The 22,989-nt window shown below is 43.6% G+C and overlaps 4 protein-coding genes and 1 non-coding gene across 14 annotated transcripts; 2 read left to right on the forward strand and 3 right to left on the reverse strand.

Annotated features, from left to right (window-relative positions):
- Nucleotides 1-89: 89 nt before the first annotated feature.
- On the reverse strand, nt 90-3,235 carry dmt (dalmatian). Its single transcript, XM_020957761.2, has 3 exons — nt 2,706-3,235; nt 958-2,645; nt 90-614 (listed from the first exon to the last, which is right to left on the reverse strand). The coding sequence occupies exons 1-3, from the start codon at nt 3,004-3,006 to the stop codon at nt 354-356; spliced, it is 2,250 nt and encodes a 749-aa protein (XP_020813420.2). The 5' UTR covers nt 3,007-3,235; the 3' UTR covers nt 90-353.
- On the reverse strand, nt 768-931 carry LOC147643893 (small Cajal body-specific RNA PsiU1-6). The gene has a single exon (XR_015271479.1).
- trbd (ubiquitin thioesterase trabid) lies at nt 3,205-9,255 on the forward strand. 3 transcript variants are annotated; one of them, XM_086831905.1, is made up of 10 exons: nt 3,243-3,384; nt 3,488-3,829; nt 4,596-4,762; nt 4,831-5,440; nt 5,499-5,718; nt 5,778-6,504; nt 6,557-6,801; nt 7,704-7,915; nt 7,980-8,128; nt 8,202-9,255. In XM_086831905.1, exons 3-10 carry the CDS (start codon nt 4,635-4,637, stop codon nt 8,278-8,280), a joined length of 2,370 nt encoding a protein of 789 aa, XP_086688031.1. In that variant the 5' UTR covers nt 3,243-3,384; nt 3,488-3,829; nt 4,596-4,634; the 3' UTR covers nt 8,281-9,255. The 3 variants fall into 3 exon arrangements, with proteins under 3 accessions (XP_086688032.1, XP_086688031.1, XP_020813418.2); XM_086831906.1 differs by lacking the exon at nt 3,488-3,829 and having other exon boundaries at nt 3,205-3,384; XM_020957759.2 differs by having other exon boundaries at nt 3,303-3,829.
- A 407-nt stretch (nt 9,256-9,662) lies between these two features.
- On the forward strand, nt 9,663-21,615 carry Unc-115a (actin binding LIM protein Uncoordinated 115a). 8 transcript variants are annotated; one of them, XM_020957756.2, is made up of 11 exons: nt 9,675-10,179; nt 16,485-16,795; nt 16,860-17,534; nt 17,989-18,045; nt 18,197-18,747; nt 18,807-18,980; nt 19,286-19,425; nt 19,542-19,627; nt 20,338-20,404; nt 20,469-20,710; nt 20,775-21,615. In XM_020957756.2, exons 1-11 carry the CDS (start codon nt 10,176-10,178, stop codon nt 20,886-20,888), a joined length of 2,421 nt encoding a protein of 806 aa, XP_020813415.2. In that variant the 5' UTR covers nt 9,675-10,175; the 3' UTR covers nt 20,889-21,615. The 8 variants fall into 8 exon arrangements, with proteins under 8 accessions (XP_086688029.1, XP_086688027.1, XP_020813415.2 ...); XM_086831904.1 differs by lacking the exons at nt 9,675-10,179; nt 19,542-19,627 and adding exons at nt 16,143-16,333; nt 20,057-20,163; XM_020957755.2 differs by lacking the exon at nt 9,675-10,179 and adding an exon at nt 16,145-16,333.
- Nucleotides 21,532-22,934, reverse strand: LOC110188186 (uncharacterized). Its single transcript, XM_020957762.2, has 3 exons — nt 22,688-22,934; nt 22,447-22,602; nt 21,532-22,386 (listed from the first exon to the last, which is right to left on the reverse strand). The coding sequence occupies exons 1-3, from the start codon at nt 22,808-22,810 to the stop codon at nt 21,919-21,921; spliced, it is 747 nt and encodes a 248-aa protein (XP_020813421.1). The 5' UTR covers nt 22,811-22,934; the 3' UTR covers nt 21,532-21,918.
- Between the last annotated feature and the right edge of the window lie 55 nt (nt 22,935-22,989).

The raw sequence follows: 22,989 nt of genomic DNA on the forward strand, positions 1-22,989 counted from the left end.
AACTTTTAAGATTCGCAGAGTAATGTTAACTTATATTAAATTCTCCGATTAGTCTTAATCGCAGCGGTCTGGCAAATGAAACTGCATTGTTTTGTTTAAATAAAGTGCTCTGGTAGACACTTACTAACTTTTATTACTATTATTTAGAACCGTAATACAGTTTAGACTAATGGTTACTACATATGCCATTTCGTGGAAACACAATATAATCTTACATTTCTATCCTAATGAATAAGGTACATCGGACAAGCTTATTCGAGTTTTTCTTTTAGTTAAATAGTTACAGATCGAATATTTCCCTTAAAAATAAAAACAATAATAATAATAAAAAAAAAACATGGGTGGTGATGCGATTATTCAATTATTAGAGAAAATTTCTCAACTTCTTCGCACTCCCTGTTGAAACTGGTAATGAATTCCTGCAATTTAGCCTCATGCTCGACATCCTTGCGTGGTCGTTTCAATTGCTGTTTCTTCTGCGGAGAGTCGACGCTGTTATCCAGCAGGTCCTGCTCATTCTCGTCCTCAGACGAATCCGTGTCTATGTACAAAACGTGCACTCGCTGCTTTCGCTTACGCTTCGGTCGCTCCTTAACATACGTTCGCCTTGGCTTCTGAAAATAGCGATTTGTCGCAAATTAATACAATTAATTTATATTCTTCAATACAATTTGTTTTAATATAAACAATAATAAATTTTGTGAAAATTCAATTTGGGGAAACAATAGTTGTGGAGATACATGCGCACATATCTCTTCTTATCTAATTTTGTACGAGCGGCTTACTACCAAACAAAGATAGGCTTGGATCTTTGCGGCCCTGTTGGCTCAATTGGGACTATTAACGGGTCTCAATTTGTATTAATCTGGCGCTGATTAGTCAATGACGACACTCTTGAGACTGCGTAGTGTCGACATCTTCACGGCGCTTAACAAAGAAAAAAAAAAAGAGCTTTACCTTATTGTCAAATGTTGTCTCTAGTTCTGCCTCATCCCTAAACAATCCGATTGTTTCGTCTGCAGCCAGTGCAGGTTTTCTTCTCGGTGGCTCTTTGGGCGCAATCATCGTGGAGCACATTACTTGTCTGATATCGCGCTGACACAATGGCACTTCCCCAAAGCAATCCTGACGTAGCGAATTGGAGGATGCGTGTGCCAGCTCAATGTCCATTGGCCGCAGTCCTCCCAGTCGGTGAAGCTTATCATGCAAAGTTTCGTTTTGACTCAAGGTTGAGGAGCGGGCGGCGGATGTCACTACTTCGTTCTCAGGAAGAAAGTCCTCAAAGCCAAAGAGATTACGAGAGCTTGAGGCACGCTGGTCAGTGGCGTTCGTTGGTTGATCTTCACATGGCAAAATCTCGTCATAGCCAAAGAGGTTCGCTCGCGTCTGACTGCGTTGTCGTGTTGGCGTTGCAGTGTCTACCTTGGGTGAAGTGGTATCTTTTGAAGGAGTGACTTGAACATTCTTTTTCCACGACGGCAGCACCACCACATCCAGAATGTTGATGTCTTGGAAGGGCCTGCGCTTCGTCAGAGTTTTCCGAGGGTTCGGCAAGTGGACAAAGTTATCAGCATCATTTGCATTCTCTGCGTTCTCCAGCTCATTAGCTAGAAGTGTTCTGCTGGGCGTGGGCGGCGGCCGATTCTCTTCATTGGAGTCGTTCACACTGGGGCTAGGGTCGTGCAAAGTATTGCAGAAGCTCTCCTTCTCGTTCACTGGTGCCGCTTCTTCCTGTCCCTGTGTATCCGGCACATAGACGTGACGCGGTCGCGTCGTATGGTCACTTGAGTACGATGGCAGATTAGAGGTATTAAAGCCAAACGTAAAAGTATTTGGCATTGCTGACTGGTCGGAAACGCGCCAAGGAGAAGCACCTCCCCCCGGACTCGCTGCTGAATTGGGCGGATGGCGGGGAATCGGGGATATGTTATGGGTCGTTGAATTGGGTTCGGGTACCGTGACAGCTTTGCGATTCAGCGGAGTGCTTACCAACTGTCGAGCCATGTTCAGCAAATCGCGACGCCTGCTTGAAGCTTGCTGCTCATCATGCGCCTTGGTTTGATTTAACAGCACGGAACGGGCTAAATGGCTGTAGGCGCCATCACTGATCTGCTTAGAAGCATTACTCTGGACCGCGGGATCCGGCGGCGCATGCACCTGGACAGGCACTTGAATGGGCTCGTTGTAGGCTTCCTCCGCATCGTTACTTGAATCATCCTCGGGTTCATAAATTGGTGATAGGGCGCGTGCAACTTCTCGCTGCCTCAAAGGCCCAGATTTCTTGGCTTCAGTCTTGGCCGTTTCTCCAGCCAGATTTTCCAGAGAGCATTGTTTCCGCCTGCCCACTGGCCGCCTTTTCTTAATCTTGGCTCTTAGTTTCCCGCCCGCTTTTAAGGGAATCATCACGCAGGCCTTGCCGTTCTCCACCAAGCGCTGGATTATGTCGGCGGCTGGATCCTCCCTGGTATTGTCATCTTCTATCTGGGATTGCGAGAGAAAATCGTAAACATTGCGGGTCACTGAGGACCTGGATCTCGTTGGCGGTTGGTCTCTGTGAAAGAAGCGAGCCTTTTTCGTCGTAGAATACTCTGGAACTGATTTGGAAGGGCTTACTTTCTTCAAGCGTGTTGATATTTCCTTTGGTCCTGCAATTAACACTATTTTTACAGAAACGTCTTTATCTGCAGCTGAATATTTCGACTTACCCGATAACACCTTTGCATTGGCGGGTGGATGTTTCGGTTTTGCAGGCCTCTTTTTCGGAGCGTACATCGTGGAGTTGCGAGCAGGCTCAAAGACGCTGTTATTGTGATAAAGTTCCCCAGATATCCGACATTCTCCAATTTTTAAGCGCTTTATTTTAACTACGCAATTCCGAATCCGACTCGGCGGCTTTGGGGCCGACGAAATAGCTCCACCGTCATCTTTCCAAGCGGAATTGGCAGACCTTTTTGTTCGGATTGCTGTTTCGGGTAAAACGCGCTGCGCCGCCCTTGTTTTAACCATTTTAATTGAATTTAAAGTTCTATTTTATATTAGGTGCATTTCGTGGACACTGTACAGTTGAGCGGGTCGATAACACAATCGATTGTCCTGACCCGATAGTGGTTATCGATACTCTAGTGTGGAAATTATCGCATTCGTTCAGATAGTTTTTCAGACCAACAAGATACTTTTCAAATAGAGATCGAGTATTGGTTTTTAATTTTTACCTTCCCAAGTGTACACTTACACCAAAAATTATCCGGAAATTTAGTAAAAGTACCTTTGAAAAATGTGAACTGCGAAGCGTCGACGTTGTCAGACTATCCGGCAGCTCTGTCGCGAACACATTTTCCAACACTGGCCACTCTCGATAGGCGGACTGAACCAGATGATAATAATGTAAAAAAATAAATAATTAGCTATTTCCAAATAATCCAAATTCCAAATTCCTTGCATCCGCGTGCGTGTTTGTGTCGCTGGACTACAAACCTACAAACAACAGAGCTACAAGTATAGCAGGAAAATAAGAAAAGGAATAATCCCAAAATCGAATCAAGTGAAAGTTTTCCCGTCTTTGTTTTGTAATTGTAATTTTCCTGCACTTGCCTGCCAGCCCGCATTACTGGCAATATTGGATCGACGGCTATATTGACGCTGCTGCGGGCGCGGGTGGCTGACAGTGATAATAGCAAGAAAGATTTAGCTATATAGCAATCGCTGGCCGATTTCTTGGCCCTATTGTGATTTTGCTGGCTGTGTGACAGTGTTATATATTTAAATCGAATCGAATCGCAGTCGCGTTTTCTGGGACTGCTGCAAAAGGCCTTGTGAACTTCTGCGCCAGGTACTGTGGATGGACGGGACGAGTTGTGGGTAGCGGGGTGGGTTGTTGGGTACGGCGGAAGAGGACAAGTCCCAATAAGAAACTAGCGCGAAAACCCCCTTGCACTGCACCCCTCGCATACATACATACACTAAATGCCTAGGTGCATCACACACATGCATAAATACCCACGAGCGAATAATGGCAACAAAACAATTGCGAGCGACCCCGTAGTAGTACCAATACCAGTGTCTATGTGCCCCAATCCCAGGAACAGAGACTGAGGCAGAGGCAGAGATAGAGACAGAGAGGGGGACCGAGACCCCGAAGGCTGACTGTGACGACACCATGGCAAGTTGAGCCAATTGCAGATGTATCTGTGGCTGTATCTGCGAATTATGTCTCAGGGTCAAGGACACTGCTTGCTACCCCGTTGTTTGACCTTATTAACAAGAATTTCCATTCGCGACACGCAAGGCAGAGGATTTCAATACCCTTATTCCTAGATGACAGTTTTAGCGGAGTGAAATCGTCCTACAAACTCCTTCAAAAGCGTAACTATTATCCTGCAGCGTAATAATCAACTCTGAAAGCGGATAGCTTTCAAAAAAAATTCTTTTATAGATTGTAAGACAATTTAGCTTGTCTTAAGATTGTTTGATTTATTTATTGACAAAATAGTGAAGGTTCCCAAAGAAATCATTGAAAAATAGAATAGAGTCTTGCTCTAGGAACTGAAAACCAAAGAACTGTACTCTTTACTTAATAAACAATCATTCATTGACAGAGCAACTACATCATTGTGGCTGGCTCCGCGCACAAAACGATGTGCGATACCAAAGACGATGCGCAGAAATGGAAATGTGAAATTTGCACCTACGAGAACTATCCATCCTCTCTGAAATGCACCATGTGCCAAGCGTCAAAGCCGTTGCTCAACGAAGATATCTTCCGGTGAGGCAATCCTATCCTTATCATAAATGAAAACGTTTACCCATACCGACTATTTTCGTTTCTTGCAGGCTGAGTCCCGCCCAGGAGAGTAGTGCTGTTGCGGAGGAAGCAGCTGCTGTTGAGCCCACACCCACGTCGACGTGCTACTCGCTCCAGCCGCAGCAGAATCAGGCGAGACAGAGCAACGTGGCGGACAGCGAAAAGTGGCCCTGCAAGGTATGCACCTATCTCAACTGGCCGCGCAGTCTGCGATGCGTCCAGTGCTGTACGAAGCGTGGCGGTGATGCCATCGAGCGCGGCAATGACAAGAATAACGAAGCGGATGCTGACCGGGCTGGCGAGGCGTTGCAGGCGCTCCGCATCAGTGGAACAGACACGGAACTTGGGGGGTGCGCCAAAGAGAATATGGCTAATAAGCCAGTCCAGCTAATCGGAGCCACAGCCTCGAATCGGCTGAACCTTAGTCCGGGCATTGACGATGCCACGCATCTAAACAATCTCGCCAATGCATCCCACAACCAGTCGCGTTCGCAGTCTCAGAACCATCAGCCTGCCCAGCTTCAGCAAATGCAGTTACAGCTTCAGCAGCACCACACGCCGCAACAGCGGGAGTCCTCATCCTCAGCCACTGACACGCCACAGCAGAAGCCCTGCTATGTGGCCAAATGGGCGTGTAACGTAGGTTTAGTAAAACCTTTCGAACTTCCTTTAGCTTTACTGATTATCTTCCTAACAGTCGTGCACCTACGAAAACTGGCCGAGGAGCATCAAGTGCTCCATGTGCGGCAAAACAAGGGAGCGAGAGGTCAGTGGATCGCAGAACGACTTGCACGCCTCCTCAAGTCTGAACATTCAAGAGGAGCACCAACAACAGCAGCAGCAACAACTGCAGCAGCAAGGCGTGGACACCGTCAGTGTCAACAACTCATTCAATAAGAAGCACATTTACCAACTTGGTGAGTTCTGTCATGCTGCATAATTATCATTGTGCCTTTAATTAATTACACATTTTCAGGTTCCTCGGAAACCATCAACAACTGTGATACGCTGCAAGAGCGACAGGAGCGCCGCCAGCGTCAAATACGACGCCAGGTGGACTGGCAGTGGCTGAACGCCTGTCTTGGTGTCGTGGAAAACAACTACAGTGCCGTGGAGGCCTATCTCTCCTGCGGTGGCAATCCGGCCCGTTCTCTGACTAGCACTGAGATCGCGGCACTCAATCGCAACTCGGCCTTCGACGTAGGCCACACGCTGATCCACCTGGCCATTCGATTTCATCGGGAGGAAATGCTGCCCATGCTGCTGGCGCAGATCTCTGGCTCGGGGCCAGGTATCAAGCGCGTGCCGTCCTACGTGGCCCCCGACTTGGCGGCCGATATCCGTCGTCATTTTGCCAACACCCTGCGCCTGCGCAAATCCGGCCTCCCCTGCCACTATGTGCAAAAGCACGCCACCTTCGCCCTACCCGCCGAGATTGAGGAGCTGCCGATCCCGATTCAGGAGCAGCTCTACGACGAGCTGCTCGATCGCGACGCCCAAAAGCAGCTGGAAACGCCACCGCCAGCTTTGAACTGGTCGCTTGAGATCACGGCTCGGCTTAGCTCTCGGATGTTCGTCCTTTGGAACCGAAGCGCTGGCGATTGCCTCCTGGACTCGGCCATGCAGGCCACTTGGGGTGTCTTCGATCGCGACAACATCCTGAGGCGAGCACTCGCAGATACACTGCACCAGTGTGGTCATGTGTAAGTACTATTACAAATTGAGGTATCCACAGACTTTAATGTTGGTCCTTAGGTTTTTTACACGTTGGAAGGAGTACGAGATGCTGCAGGCCTCGATGCTACACTTCACGCTGGAGGACTCGCAGTTTGAGGATGACTGGAGTACACTTTTATCGCTGGCAAGCCAGCCGGGCTCATCCCTGGAACAGCTTCACATCTTCGCGCTGGCGCACATCCTCCGACGTCCAATCATCGTGTACGGCGTCAAGTATGTGAAGAGTTTTCGCGGTGAAGACATCGGTTATGCGCGTTTCGAAGGTGATTCTTATAAACTTTTTTTACCCTTGCAGGGTATTATAATTTCAGTCAGAAATTTGCAACGCAGTGAAGGAGGTACCTCCGACCATAAAAAGTATATATATTCTTGATCAGGATCAACAGCCGAGTCGATCTAGCCATGTCCGTCTGTCCTTCTGTCCGTCTGTCCTTCTGTCCGTCTGTCCTTTTGTCCGTCTGTCCGTTTCTACGCAAACTAGTCTCTCTCATTTTTGAAGCTATCCGAATAAAACTTTATAGTTAGTGTTCTATATACTCTCACTCGTATATATGTCGGAACAGGCCGGATCGGACGACTATATCATATATAGCTGCCATAGGAATGATCGGAAAATGTTTACAAAAAAAATTATAACATTTTCAGTTTTTGACAGAATTTGATCAAATTTAAGATATTGCCATTTTATTATACTCTACAATTTTATGTTAAGTTTTATGAAAATCGGACTACTATATCATATAGCTCCCATAGGAACGATCGAGAAATTAATACAATTAAAAATTTTAACTTTTTTAGTTTCAACAGATTTTCATCAAATTCGAGGTATAGCCATTTTATATTAGTCTCAAATTTTTGTGTCAATTGTGAAAATCGGACGACGATATCATATACATACATATGTTGGTGAAATACAAACGATCGTTTGATGTAGAGGAAAAATGCAAATCTGTGAATGTAAAACTGCAAATATAATATGTATAAGTGAATGAAATGAAAGCAGATATTACTTCATTGTTTTTTGAACACAAATATATATAATTTATATTGTATGGATTCTTAGTCATAGAAGTTCTATCTCCAAGGGTATATAAACTTCGGAGTGCCGAAGTTAGCTTCCTTTCTTGTTTTATCTTGCAATTGAGTTAATTTGTTGGTCTTTTAGGTGTCTACTTACCTTTACTCTGGGATCAAAACTTTTGCACCAAGTCACCCATCGCCCTGGGCTACACTCGCGGTCATTTCAGCGCCCTAGTGCCGATGGAACCATTCACAAGGATCGATGGACGGCGCGACGACGTGGAGGACGTGACATATTTGCCGCTTATGGATTGTGAGCTCAAACTCTTGCCTATCCATTTTCTCACCCAGTCTGAGGTAAGGAATTAAAATATATTTGAAAGTATGCGTGTTAGTCAACGAGGACTTTATCATGCTGTAGGTGGGCAACGAAGAGACCATGATGCGCCAGTGGCTGGACGTATGTGTAACCGACGGCGGTCTCCTCGTCGCGCAACAGAAGCTCAGCAAACGACCGCTGCTGGTGGCTCAAATGCTGGAGGAGTGGCTCAACCACTACCGCCGAATTGCGTAAGCATATGACCTAAGCCATTGCCAAAAAGGAGCTTGCTGATTAATTATTTTTTTTTTTTATTTATTCCAGACAAGTGATAACGGCGCCCTACATTCGTCGCCCCCAAATAACACATTACTCCAGTGACGGCGACTCGGATGAGGAATAGATGCAATGTCTCTGCGTCTGCGTATATATTTGAATACCATTATTTTTTACTATCGGCGATCGATGGCAGCAGATGCGGATGTTGAATTGAATTGGACACGTGCAGATCCTACACACACAGACACACTTGCACCCACAGTTAGCTAATGGAAACTATAGAGAATACAAAGTGCATACCATATATGCGAGCAGTTGACAGAGTTGTAGTACTAACTAAATTGAGAGAAAAGGAAACTAAAGCTTGAGCCGCAATGTAAGAAAATACATTGATCGACGTATGTATATCATATCCGTTCCCAACTCAACGTTTGTTGATTTTAGTCAAATTTATTCACACTGCGTCGACCAGAACAGACAGAGGAAGAGCATATATGTATGTAGTAAACGAAATTGAAGCTATACACTATACTAGTAGATCTAATTACACTCACATTTGAAACAATCCATTAATTGAATACGTGATTGTATTTGAAGTAGAAACTGAGCAATGCATAAGGGAAAGAAAGCATCCCTTAAATGTGGGCTTGAATTATTGAAAATCTCGATGTACTATTAAATTTTATTGGGTGGCAAACACACGCAACATTATATTATCGTGGGTGAGTTATGAAAGTTTCTGATGCAGCGGCATTGAAGGGTTTATTGATAGTTTTTAAAACACTTTTTGGAATTATGAATCATTATACATTCATGCCTATACATATAATATATTTAATTATATATACAAATATATATATATAACATATATAGAAATCCTATGGTTCTAGAGAGTTGAACAAAGGGCCAATAACATAATGAATTTTATTCTAACTGTATTATAAATGGAATTTTATCTCATTATTATTTTTGTTAGTAATGTTATTACAATTATTATTATTATTACTACATTCTAAGGAAGCTTATTGTGCAAATGTACACGCAAAACGCATGAAAAACAAAACTTATTTAAATAAAAAGTTTTAAGTAAAAATTTAAATGGAATTCAAGTTACATTTTTTGTGGACTCATTCATAGAGTTTCTTAAAATTGTTTTTACGTGTTAACAGTGGTGATACGAACGTTTCCGTCTGGTTTATTTGTAAATTTCACTAAAATTTGTATTAATGAAGACTTAATCGAGACTTTCTTATGGGATTTAGTTACATTTTATTTAAAGATTACTTTGAAAAAAATTCCTAAGGATTTGGAAAAACAAATTAAATTGTAGAGGATAGATTGAGGGCAGATATTCAGATACATAATTTCTGGTCCAACATTTCATGCAAGTAAAATAAGAACTTTATTTTTTGGTTCGTTCTTTGATGAGCACGAGCTAGAGATGAGTGCGGCACGTGTCGTGAAGACTCACGCGTGCATCTCACGTGCCCATCTCTAGGCCGAATTGCCGTATCTCTCAGATACTTTTCGGTTGGCTGTCGGTGTCGTTGCGTTGTTGCTCTCAGATACTTTCGTTGCTGCTGTCGGTGTCGTTGCGTTGTTGCTGGTGGTGCGGTGTTTTTTCTGGTCGCAGCTCCGATTGAGAATTAGAATCAGACGAGTATAATATAAGTGATAGCTTCATCGGTTCCACGATTGAAATACGCACCCAAATCGATAGGAAAGTCGTCTTTTTTGAACACACACCGCCGACCACTCTCTGACACTCACACTCATACTGAAAGAATCGCGCTACGCAGATTGCGAATGCATACGGCGAAAGATACAAATAGAAAAAATCTAAGCAGAAGAAAAATTTTGTTAGTGAAGTGAAGAGGAAGTAGTGGTGACCTGTGCGCGTGTATTTGTGCTTTCCTCGTGCGTGTCATATCGTCTGTGTGGTGCTCCTCTCTGTGTGTGTTTCCCTCCCCCATTTTGCAGGCGCGAGTGCGAAGAGCATAGCAGTAGCTGTATCTCGCCATGGGTAAGTTATCTGCCGACACCGATACTCTCTCTAACTAACGCTCCCGTGTGCTATGCGGTGTGTGTGTGTCTGCGCAATGCCAACGCCAGGGGGTGGTGGGTGCTCCGATAGCAGCATTATGGCATTATCGGCATTAGCAGGGTATCGTATCGGGAGTGGTTATGAACCTGTGCTAGGTGGTGCTCTCATATTTACCTTCCTCTCCCACTCGCACTCATCAATCAATACTACTGCTGGCCAGCTGAGAGCGTTGGATCTCCTCTCTAATATGGCCCCTGCTCCCGTTCCTGCTCCCACTCACTCACACCACCCCACAGTCGCATATGATTCCACGTCCACTCCCTATTTTAATTTCTCAGCTGCGACTGAGGCGATGACGTCAGTGTTGTTGTAAGAACAAGTTTCGTGTTTTCCTCTTTGAATTTTATTTCTTATGTTACGCCTCAAATCGTGGAGAGGCGGCAGGGAGAATCCTAAAAACCTGACCGAATAAACCTCAAAGTGCTTGTGCATGCAACTGCAATTACACACGATACCGTTAGGGCGCCCCGCCGCGTGAGAGCGTCTGTGCTCTCAAATAACCTGTAAACCCCGTTCGATGTGAATGAGCTTTTTTATATTCTTACATTTTCTGCGTTCTCCGGTTGCCGCTGCAAAGGGCTATTCTACCGTTATCCGAGACATGTACTCGTACTTGTACTGTCAATGATTAATTACTCGAATACTCCGCTACTGTCCCTAATTGAGTTCATGTGCATACACTTGGAAAATATAAATGCTAATTTGAAAGAAAAGGGCTGGAAAATAAGCTTATAATCCAGTGGAAATTATGCAACAATAGTTCAGAAATTTTTAAATTATGTACTTTATGTATTTTACGCAAAAAATTATCTATAATATACAACATATACTATTCTATAGAGTTGTAATCTACAACCAATTTTTTAAAGTAGGATGTCAATATTAGTTAAAATAATGATGCTTCCGGTATTTAAACAACTCAATTTAATGGAAGGAGTAAATATAAGGTTTTTTCTAATATACTGCTTGTGTTCAAATAAGAAACTTTTTGGGTCCTACAACTACATTTTTAAATAAATGAAAGCAAAGTGTAAATTATTATGTATTAAGCTATGGAAGTGATTAAAGAAAATAACTTACACACCTCATTTTTTTAAAGTGGATTGGGCCCGGACTACAAGTAGTCGCATGCGTGCCTAAAATGCATAATTGACTTGGACTTGATGGAGTCGGAGAAGTGGACGTCGTTGTGGATGTGGTTGTGGACCCCATAACGTGCAGTCGTTGCTCCTCGCCCCTAAAAGGCTCAACAATAGCCATCTAGAGTCTCCATCTCTGGCTATAGCGGCAACAACTGCTCGACATGAACTCATGACAAGCACATTGACTTCCACTGGGTTTCCTTTTTCGTTTGCTCAAATGAAAATGAAAATGAAAGGGGTAGAGTCCCGTTCCCCCACCTCCACCTTCCTCCCCCAACGTCACATCCCATCCATCCCGCGCTCATTCATTTAGTCGGATTTTTTCTCATTTATTTTGTCCGTTGATTTGTTCGTGCCTGTTGTGCATTCGCCTGCATTTCGTAGTGTTTCGTAGCGTTTCCCAGGCGGGGTTATATGGGTCAGAGCACTTGCCTAGAAAGTGGCATCTCCTCTTATGTCTCGTGCTCGCCCCCGCCACCTCCGTTGTTTCCTTCGCCTCAACCCGTCCACTTGCCTAATTGAATGCTATTTTCGTAGATGCAGCGTCATCAGCTGCACTTGTGTGTGAGGCGGTTGCTCTTTTCACTTTTCGTCTAATAAGCATACAGGAAGCACTTTCAAATCGACCGAAGCACCGAACTTTGGTGTACTTATATCTAAGCATATATGTATATAGTATGTACGATGCGTCAGGTAGCACAGCATAAAAAAAACACTTGCAAAGCAATTTAAATTTGATGAGTAATGCGTGGAATAGTTATGTATATACAGACCCGACAGCTGTGGTGATAATAAAAGGTTTGAAATAAACTCTTTGCTATGATTTTCTAGCATTTTAATCAAAATTAAATTTAACTTTAATATCAGCGAGCTTAAAATATCCTTTACTTGAACCATTGCATACTTTCTGGCGCCGCACTTCATTGCTGTTTGAATGATAAAATTATTAAAAGTAAAGTCGATTTTAAAGATTAATTAAGAGAAAAAAGAGACTTCAGCGAAAGGAGGATCTATTGTTTAATGTCGACTTTCCATAATTATAATACCCAAACCCAATATCACAACAATAGAAGTAAAAGGCAAGTTTCCCATTAAAGTTTCATTCCACAGACCTTGCACCTTCCACTTTGTTCGCTATTTTTGTGACCACAGCTGTTGATTCGTTTATTTTTTCGCTCATTTTGTATATTTTATGCTGTTGCTCTTCACAACTAAAAATGTTTGTGTGCGTATAAACAGAACCGTTCCGTAGGTGGAGGAATCGTGGGCGTGGAATGCACAAGAGAGCGATGATGTTTGCTTTCGGTTTTATTTATTGTCTGCCAACTAGGAGGCTCTTTTCCAGTCACGTCGAAGTGACGTTCCCACAGTGCCTGCGCCTGCCTGCTCACCTGTTTCCGCGTATCGCCTTGACCTGCATTGTCCTCGACATTATCCTCCTGAAATTCAGTCAAGGATTTGACGCACTTGCTCCGGGGTGAACTCGCACAGTGCGCATTGAGTGCATGTCGCGCCACTGACGAAGGTCATTTTCTCTCTTTCTCTATGGTGTTTTTTCTTTTCTGCTTTTCCAATTCGATTTTTTATACACAGGGAAAAATGAAAATATAAATGAATAGAATGGAGTAAATAGAATAAAATAAATTTATTAATCATGGCTTATACAGATTCATGAACTATATGATTCTGCCTAGATTATGTTTATGCTGCTTATACATACATACATACATATTTGATTTCCAGAAATGGATTATCTAATTGTAGAAATTAATGCTTTTTTGGCTTAGTTATAAGTTTTTTTGTTTTGTTTTGTCTGCGAATATTTTAAGCTTTCTTAGATTCAATAATTGAATTGCAAAGGGTATATAAACTTCGGCTTCCCGAAGTTTGCATTGCTTTAAGGTTAGGATCGTTTTTTGGGCGCGGCAAATGTTAATTAAAATATTTCCTTTGCCCTGCAACTTGACCTCTCCGCATCGAATCGATGGGGTTCTCTGAGGCCTGCTCGAGAAATGCGAGGGTAACCTTGGACTTGCCCCCTGGTCGCCGGACGGGTTTTCATTATATATGCACAAAGTATATTGTGTTTTCGGGCCGTGTTTTCGTATTGTTTGTTTGTATTTCAAATTCGAGCGTGCTCCACAACGGCCACCAACCAGTTTGTTTGCGGGTCCAAGTTGTGGCAAAGATACTCGCACTCGCACTCGTCCAACTCCGCAGCGAAAAGCTCTCGGCGGTGGTGGTCGATGGCGACGATGACATCACCAGCGCCAGCACTAAAATCGCTCTCCGCAATTACAATAAAAAAAATAAATAAAGCGAACCTAAAAGTGTGCGCTCAAACTTTTATTATACTAACTTGAGCGACGACGCCGCTTTGCCGGCTCTCTGTTGCATGAAGATTTGCAATTTGCAATGGATTTTGTTTCCCAATTATCGGGCTAGTGCTAATGCAGGGAAAATGTGCTGAAAACCCAATAAACAAAGCGCCAAAATCAATATGTAAATCGCGGAAAAATGTGTGATTGCATAATAAACAAAGCCGACACAGGCAGTCCGAACATACATAAATGAAATAAATTAAAAGTAGCAAAACACGTACACGAAGTTTAAACAAACCCGCACACGCACACTCAGATACTATTTTGTTACAATCACATAGTTTTCAGTAGGGTCGGAAGTCCACGTTAGTGACGAAAGCCCGCTTTCGGGGAATCGTATCTGTTGTAGTTTCTCTGTTATAGCGATCAGGTCTGCTGTCATTCCGACTGGACGGACCGCTCTGTGAAAAGTCTCGGTGGCGTCACCGCACAAATAAATATTCATTCTTGGCGTATATAAATTATTTAACATATATAGTGGGTTGTTTGTCAGATTAATTTGACCAAAATATACTAGAATTAAGTTAAACATCAAACAAAGTTATTTATCTTGATATGAAAATGAACTCTGCATTGAACTGATACGTCGAGAGGCACTCCTTTTCAAGCTTAAATAAGTAAGAGCTCTGAGGACTTTGGCTTAAGGTTCAAAGTTCAAAGCACTTCCTTTTTTTTGTAAACCTTTGCGAATTGACGAATATTATATATATATATTATATATATATGGGTTTCATAATCAATTTTCTGCTTTCTGTAAATCTTTCAATCCCTTAATATCAATAAACTGGATAAAGCTTTAATACTCTACATTATAGAGTCTATAATCGTATTAAGCACTTGATAATCTGAGTATAGGTTATCCCATTGATCTCTCGAAGAGTTTCTCTAGGATAAAGTTAGAATATTTTGTACTTCATTTTCGAATCCCCAATAAAGCAACTCAGAAAAACATAATAGTTGAATCAGTTATGGCCAAAAAAGGTAAGCCTTTCCTTAATGAAAAATTAGATAGCGGCTGGTCCCTATTTATTCGGTCTACGTCACTATTATAAAACAAGCTAACGGCACATGCACAAATATACGTGAGCTACGACGAGCTTATCAATATAATTTCTATTTTGGAAGCAACAACCCAAATTTGAAAAGGCAACAAATTGTGGAAAAACAAAAAATCCAAACGGCCTGAAAAAACAAAAGAGACAGAGAGACGCATAGGAAAAGTGCTTAGACAGCAAGCCATAATGCGGTTGGACTTGTGTATATGGACATACACACATATACATATTTATATTCTCTTTTTATGTGCTGCAACCGGCTGCTTTTAGCTGTTTGTTGTTCCGCTGTCTATTTAATCAACCGCAGACTAGTGAAGCCGCCAGCCACCGGGGAGGCGAAAGAAGAAAGCCGCCAGAACAGATCGACTCATCAGTCATGGCCAACAATTAGTTTCGATGCGTTCTGCCGTCACGCTACTGGGCTCATTCCCCGTATATGCCAGGTCTTTGGGAAGCCCCAGGCTTCAGAGTGTACTGAACACAACGGTTTTGGGGTCAAAATAATATAAATATATAGGTAGAATATATACATAGATAGAATACATACATACATATATTAAGTATTATTATTGTTCTTTAAGAGTGGTATATTTGTATGGACATATTATTAGGTTAGAAGCATGATGCCTCGCCCTAAATTAGCAACCTCAACCTTTAATTTTATATGACTTCCTATTTAATTTTCTTCGAAAGATATTGTCCTTCTTCTTTATATACCAAGAAACTATATAAAGAACGTGTTGAACAAATATGGGATACTGCCACTTCATTGATCAAACATGTGATAAGGCTTGTAGTTATCAACGTGACTTTCATCAAATAAACCGGGCATAAGAAAAAGTGCAACGCTTGCCTTCTAAGAAATCTTGGTTTATGGGTTTAGTTTCTGCCAATCTGTAAAAATGACAATTTTGACCCCATCTCAAATTCTTTGTAGGTCTTTTCGCTTAACCACAAACAGGTTGTCTTGCCTGCTGAGTAGGGTTTGCGTTTCACCCCATTCACAGTCGTTTTTTCTTCTTTAAATTGTTTGGGTATTTCCCATACATTATACACATGTATCTGAAATATAAACATGCAAATGTCGGATCTATTTAACCTGCTCCCCACATGTGTGTACATTGACAATGCGCGAGTATATAGCTTGGCTTTATATAAAAGGAATACGAGTATCTGGTGTGTGCTGCCCTTGGCCTTATCAATGATAAGATTAATTACTTGCCAGCCGTGTGAGTCATGGCAACTTAAGAACGATATATGTCTATGTGCATATGTAGGAGAGTTTTGCCTGCCTGAGACTGTCAATACCAAACACATGTACAAACAAACATACTGTCGGAGACACTAGTGTAACGAATCTCAGTGTGTTCAACCGACATACGATATATAAATATATATTTTTTATGCCGAAACAACATCTGCAGACATACAAATATGTACCCTCACACAAACGGCAGAACGGGGCTTCGAACTGAGCGCGACGAAACGGGGCAAGGTTGGGGCATTATCGCATCACATGCATATGACATCAGCGCAACACTGCGTATACGTAATCAGGCGATACCACTGATTGAATGAATTGGTTTAACAGCGTTTGTCAACCCCACTAATCGGTGATCCTTCCTTCTATCTCTTTTGTTCCATAGGTAAGCAAAAAATCTACTGTGCGAAATGCACGAAAAAATGCTCCGGCGAGGTACTCCGCGTGGCGGACAACCACTTCCACAAGGCCTGCTTCCAGTGCTGCCAGTGCAAGAAATCCCTGGCCACAGGCGGATTCTTCACAAAGGACAGTGCCTACTACTGCATACCGGACTACCAGCGCCTCTACGGCACCAAGTGCGCCAACTGCCAGCAGTACGTGGAGGGTGAGGTGGTCAGCACCATGGGCAAGACGTATCACCAGAAGTGCTTCACCTGCTCCAAGTGCAAGCAGCCCTTTAAGTCGGGCAGCAAGGTGAGTTACATTACCTTTTCATATAATGGCTTAGTCTGATGATAAACATTTATTTTCCTCAAAGGTAACCAATACCGGAAAGGAGGTGCTCTGCGAGCAGTGTGTCTCGGGTGCTCCAGTGTCGCCCAGTCGTCAGTCAGGCGGAGGAGGCGTCTCCTCGCCAGCTCCTCCGGCGGAGAGTCCCACGCGGGCCACTGCCCACCAGCAGCACGGCGGTGTGATTTCGCACAAGGCTCATCTCAAGGAGGACTACGATCCCAACGACTGTGCCGGATGTGGAGAGCTGCTGAAGGAGGGCCAGGCTCTGGTGGCCCTCGACAGGCAGTGGCACGTCTCCTGCTTCCGGTGCAAGGCCTGCCAGGTGGTGCTCAACGGGGAATATATGGGCAAGGATGCGGTGCCCTACTGTGAGAAGTGCTATCAGAAGGGATTCGGAGTGAAGTGTGCCTACTGCAGTCGCTTCATTAGCGGCAAAGTTCTGCAGGCGGGTGACAATCACCACTTCCATCCCACCTGTGCCCGCTGCACCAAGTGTGGTGATCCCTTCGGCGACGGCGAGGAGATGTACCTGCAGGGCAGTGCCATCTGGCATCCACGATGCGGCCCAGGTCCCTCTGAGTCTGGCATTATCCTGAACGGAGGAGGCGGCGGAAGTACCTCGGTGGCCGGTGGCGCCTCTAATGGCAACTTCACGGATACCGAGTGCGACCGAATGAGCTCCAGTGCCCTTAGTGAGATGGTAGGTAGTAGTGACTCTGACATGGATACCAATGGCCCAATTTCCATATCCAGCAACAAAGAAGCACGAGAATCCAACACGATCCCGATCTTAAAGCGGCTTTTGAGCTTGCTACTAATTTGAATGCTGCAAAGTGCAAACACGAAACACAAGCCATCCACGTATCCACCTTTTTTAACTGAACTGAGCGATATTTTTTAATATTCCCCATTAGAATATAATTTAATGTTATGATAATAGGTATAACAACTTATGTTACCAAGCGGAAACCTAAAATTGAGCTTATTAATTTCCTATACTTTAAAGAATATCGCTCTTTTAGTCTCACTCCTACTTTGCACCTACCAACACACACACACATACACACAAATGCAATTTATGATTTTATAATTTGAAATTTTTTAGCATTTTAGTTGTTTTGAGCTTGCGTTTTTTATTTATCGTTCGTTTTCAGTACATCCGCTCCAGAACACCGAGTTTTAATGGTTCACTTTATTCCTCTAGCCGCAAGGTTTGTTTTCTTTATGATTTTAATTATTTCCCATCATTTATGCCATCGTTTTTGAATTGTACTAAAAATAAAACCCCCTGAAACAAAAAACACGCGGCACTGCATGAAGAGATGTAACCTGAACTGCGAACTAATGAGGTTACCTTTGCAGCACTATCGAACGGTTAGTCCCGGTCTGATACTCCGTGAGTATGGAAGACCCAATGCCGAGGACATCTCGAGGATCTATACCTACAGCTATCTGACGGATGCGCCACACTATCTGCGCAAGCCCATTGATCCTTATGACAAAACGCCGCTGTCGCCGCACTTCCACCGGCCCTCATCCTACGCCGCCACCACGGCCAGTAATGCGGGTTCAGTGGCTGGTAGCCGTCCTCCGTCGCGTCCTCACTCGAGGACACGCAGCGCCATGAAGGTCCTGGTAGATGCCATCCGCTCGGAGACGCCCCGTCCCAAGAGTCCTGGCATGAACAACGAGGAGCCCATAGAGCTGTCCCACTATCCGGCTGCCAAGAAGCCGCCGCCGGGCGAACAGCCCAAGATCGAGCGGGACGACTTTCCCGCTCCACCGTATCCGTACACGGATCCGGAACGCCGGCGGCGGTACAGTGACACCTACAAGGGTGTACCCGTGTCCGACGACGAGGATGAGAATGGCAAGCAAACTAATGGCAAGGCCAAGAACGGCGAGGAGCAGCAGTGAGTAGCCAAGCTAGTTGGTTCCATAAAGCCTCTAATGAATTCGTCACCTTTACTAGACGCCTTCAACGCGAGGCCGAGCAGCTTGAGAAACTGAACTCGGGCATCGGCTCAGTGATTGCCAAGGACCTCAAGGAGCATGCCAAGTATAGGAAGTGGAAGCAAAATAATCTGGATCCGCGCAATGCTTCCAGGACGCCTTCTGCTTCTAAGGAGCCGGTCTACAAGTTGAGGTAGGTCGCTCAAGAAAGTTCGTCCGAATAATCAGATATAAGTATGAGCAGGTTACCAGCTTAACAATTAATTGTAATTCCATTACCATTATTACCTTATCGTTTATATTGGTTAAAAATCAAGTCAAAACTATTTAAGGCAGCTTATCAGTTTGCTTGGCTTAACAGCTCATTTGCTGGTTTTATTTTTGAAGTTTTTATTAGGTTTAAATATGGATCGATAAGATTGCACCCTGCTTAGATTTAAATGCTATGGAGCTATGTAGCAGCTTAATTATTAATCACATTACACCTTGCCCTTGTAGATATGAATCACCCATTGGAGCCTCACCCTCGCGCAATCTGGACCACCAGAAGCCCTTCTACGAGGACGAGATGTTCGACCGCTCCACCAGCTATCGCGGCTCGCTTGGCAAATCCTTGGGAAACGCACCCAGTTACAATGGTAATCCTCTAGCCAGTAGAACGATCCTTGATCCTTAGTCTTTCAGGCGCGCGATTCGCTTGGCAATTTAAGTAGATGTTTCCGATATTATATATATAGCCCAATTACGTTTATAGCCATACATTCCTACCGATCGCCGCCCAAGCCCGGATACGGATTCAAAACAACGACTCTGCCCTATATACGCAACGGCTACAGCTCAGTAAGTGCTGCCTGTGTTGCTCTAGATCAGATCCTCCTCGGTGACGGGCTGTGTCAGTTATGTCTCGTAGCTTACCTCTAATATAGCATATACATGTAGCTAAGCCCTATGTAATCATAAGTCGATCGATGCTGACGGTACTCGTTTGTCTTTCTCTTACTTCTAATGCTGCTACTGGTCGCTCACACGGATGAACTAACAATATAATTGTCAACTGGTTGGTCTGCTGCTTCCTTGTGTGTCTAATCCTATGCTACTCCAATCAAATATCTATGTGTATGCTATTGTTGCCCTAACACCACCAACACCACCCACCCATCCATAAAAAACTAACACCCATACACACTATAAACCAAACTCAAACTCAAACATTGCATCAACCATATGAACATGAACATCAACATCAACAACACCATCTACTCTGCCCAGTGGTGAGTGCGCTGCGCCATGTGCCAAAGCCAGGATACGGCCTGGCACCACGCTCCCACACATTCAGCTCCACCACATCTGCTGCGGCCACGATGCATGGTGCCACTGTAAGACCGCTTTGCTGTTGTTATGCCGTAGACATCTTTTGAATTGAATCCCTTTTTAGTTAAGATCTATGTACTTTCTCCATAATTTTGCACTGGTTTTGGGTTTTTGTTAGTTAGCTTGCATGTCATTTCATGTTTTATGATTGGAAAACTAATTAAGAACTCTCCATGTAGGATTTTTCGTATGGAGGTCTAGGCGACAAGACGCACAGCACGGATTTGAGCTGCGGCAAATCTGAGGGTAAGATCCGGAACCCTTCGCAATGGAGTTTATTTTCTATTATAAAGTATTTTCTTCCTTTCAGCTTCTGTGGACTCGATCACCGAGGGCGATAGACGTGCCCTGATGGGCGGGGATCTGCCCGCCTCAAGCACGTACTCGGGGGCTCTCTCCTACCACTATCCGCAAGCTGGACTCATTCGTCGCAGTCTGCCCAACATGGCTCACTCGATGCTGGTGCACGAGCCGGCTAAGATCTATCCCTATCACCTACTGCTTATCACAAACTATCGTCTGCCCTCGGATGTTGATCGCTGTAATCTGGAGGTGAGCTCAAGACGAAGATCGAGTGAGGAATCTCGAGTATAACTTACTTCTTAATCCTTTTCAGCGCCATCTGTCGGACATTGAGTTTGAGCACATCTTGCAGTGTGCCAGGTCGGAGTTCTACAGACTTCCCCAGTGGCGACGCAATGAGCTGAAGCGCCGGGTGAAACTCTTCTAAGAGCTCAGTTACCGCTGCCAGATGCGACGATAGCTACCCAAGTGGAGGCTGCATGTGACGAAACCAAAAGAATTCAATTTACCTTAAACAGCCGCGGGTTATTATACGGAAGGGAGGAGGAGAAAACAATACAAATTGATAACGAAATGGGAAACTATGCTAATTTCACAGCCAGTTTTGAAACACGCTTTAATAAATAGTTGATGCAAGTGAAACCAACTAAACTAAAATTATCGAAACATAGTTACATTTACAGTGCGGAGCGGCCAGCGTGCGGCTCCAGTTTATTTTTTTAAGAATTAGTTGCGCTAAAGCAAAACTTGTAACTGAAAAACTAAATATACATAAATGTATATGCATATGGAAGGAACAGATGATCCCAAATAAAAATGAATACAGATTTCAATTAGTTAAACAATGCAGCATGTCCGGCATAATCGCTTTTTATACGCAGTGCAAGAGCAAATACAAAACTGGACCTATTTTCTAAATTTCACTTTAATTCAACCATGTTAACGGGCCTAAGAACCGACAAATGCATCAAAGAATGAGCAATTAATGTACCTACAGCAGAATCACACAGCAACAAGCGCGAATCGTTAGATGTGTGGCATTAAAAATCTACGCTAAAACATTATGCAACTTTTATTTATTACTAAATATTTTATTTATTTAAATAGAATATGTCAAAGAATAAACCAGAGATAATAAAACAGGACAAAAGCAATGTCGCAACGTGATTACAATTATTTAAACATTTCGAGAGTGGCGATTATTATTAGCTTAGTTCTAGGTGGTGCTTCTTATCATCGACTATTGCCAGCTTATATAGGAAATAGTCTAAACTATGGCTAATTTCACTCTTACTCTTAAAGAAACACCAACTAGAGCATAATTCGGTGTGATTTGTGTTCGGGACGCAATACGTAACTGGAATGTACAGTTCACAGAATAAATACGTAAATATTGAACTAGCTTTCACAGAACAGATCGAGATTCTCTATATAGATATTGCACCTTTGGTATAGCCCTAGTTTTGTTTGTGAAGAGCCTCATCCGCTCGCAGACTGTACGTTAGCTGGGTTTTCATCACCGACAGGCTGCTACCGATAATCTTCTTATGGTAAATCTGGCGTGTGACGAACCCAAAGTCGTCGTAAAAGTCTCGCTCGCACTCCTGCCACTCGGACATTGTGCACTCCAGCGATGCGTAGCCACCGCTCACACAGTTCTTGGCCAACAGCTTCACCATCGGACCCATGATCGTCTGGTATGGATAGTTTGGCTCAAGTGCGAAGCGATAGATCCAGGCTGCATTGTAAACAGCATGATGGTTCTTCACACTAATCGCGGCCACAATCCGGCGACGGAACTTGTTCTTAATCGACTCCTCGTAGGGACAATTTTCAATGAAGATTTGGTAGCTGGCCTCCTTGGGTGAGCAGCGGAAGATGAAGGGCTCGTAGCACTCGGCCACTAGGGATTGCAATGGCTTCGTCTGAAATAAAGGGTTGAGTCGTGGAAATATTAGCCCAAGGGATAAAGTACTCCAAATTACCCGCATTAGCTCCACTGCCTTCGCGTAGAAGGAGAAATATGTGCCCACGAAGAGGCAGAAGATGCAGATCGGCACGGTGAGGGCACAGAAAAGAAGCGGCACTCCAAGAAATATGAAGAATATCGCCCAAGTAATGACTATGAACTGCAGGGTGATCTGGGTTGGATAATTAACAAGTAATTATTAATTAAGAACAAGAAAGATTACAATTAGAGATAGGTCACGTAGTCGTTGCACTCACCTCTCTGAAGCAAAAGACGAAGAAGGACTTATTGGAGAAGGACATAATGTAGTCCCGTACCAGCTCCTGGTACTTCAGTTCATCATCCGCCTTGTAGTTGCGTATAACAATAAAAGGCTGCATTAGTAAAATTTAAACAAATAGCCAAACAAAATAAAAACAAACACTGCCCCAAACAAAGTGACCGGAGTATGAAAAATACCGAAATTAAGAACTACAATACCGGCAAAATACCAAAATAGCTGCACTATCGATATTTTTTTATTTTCGCTTGTGGAATTTCTTTTAATAAAAAATTCTTT

Source organism: Drosophila serrata, unplaced genomic scaffold (genome assembly GCF_035046125.1).
Source record: "Drosophila serrata isolate PLE 108 unplaced genomic scaffold, ASM3504612v1 contig_241, whole genome shotgun sequence".
Classification (NCBI taxonomy): Eukaryota; Metazoa; Arthropoda; class Insecta; order Diptera; family Drosophilidae; genus Drosophila; species Drosophila serrata.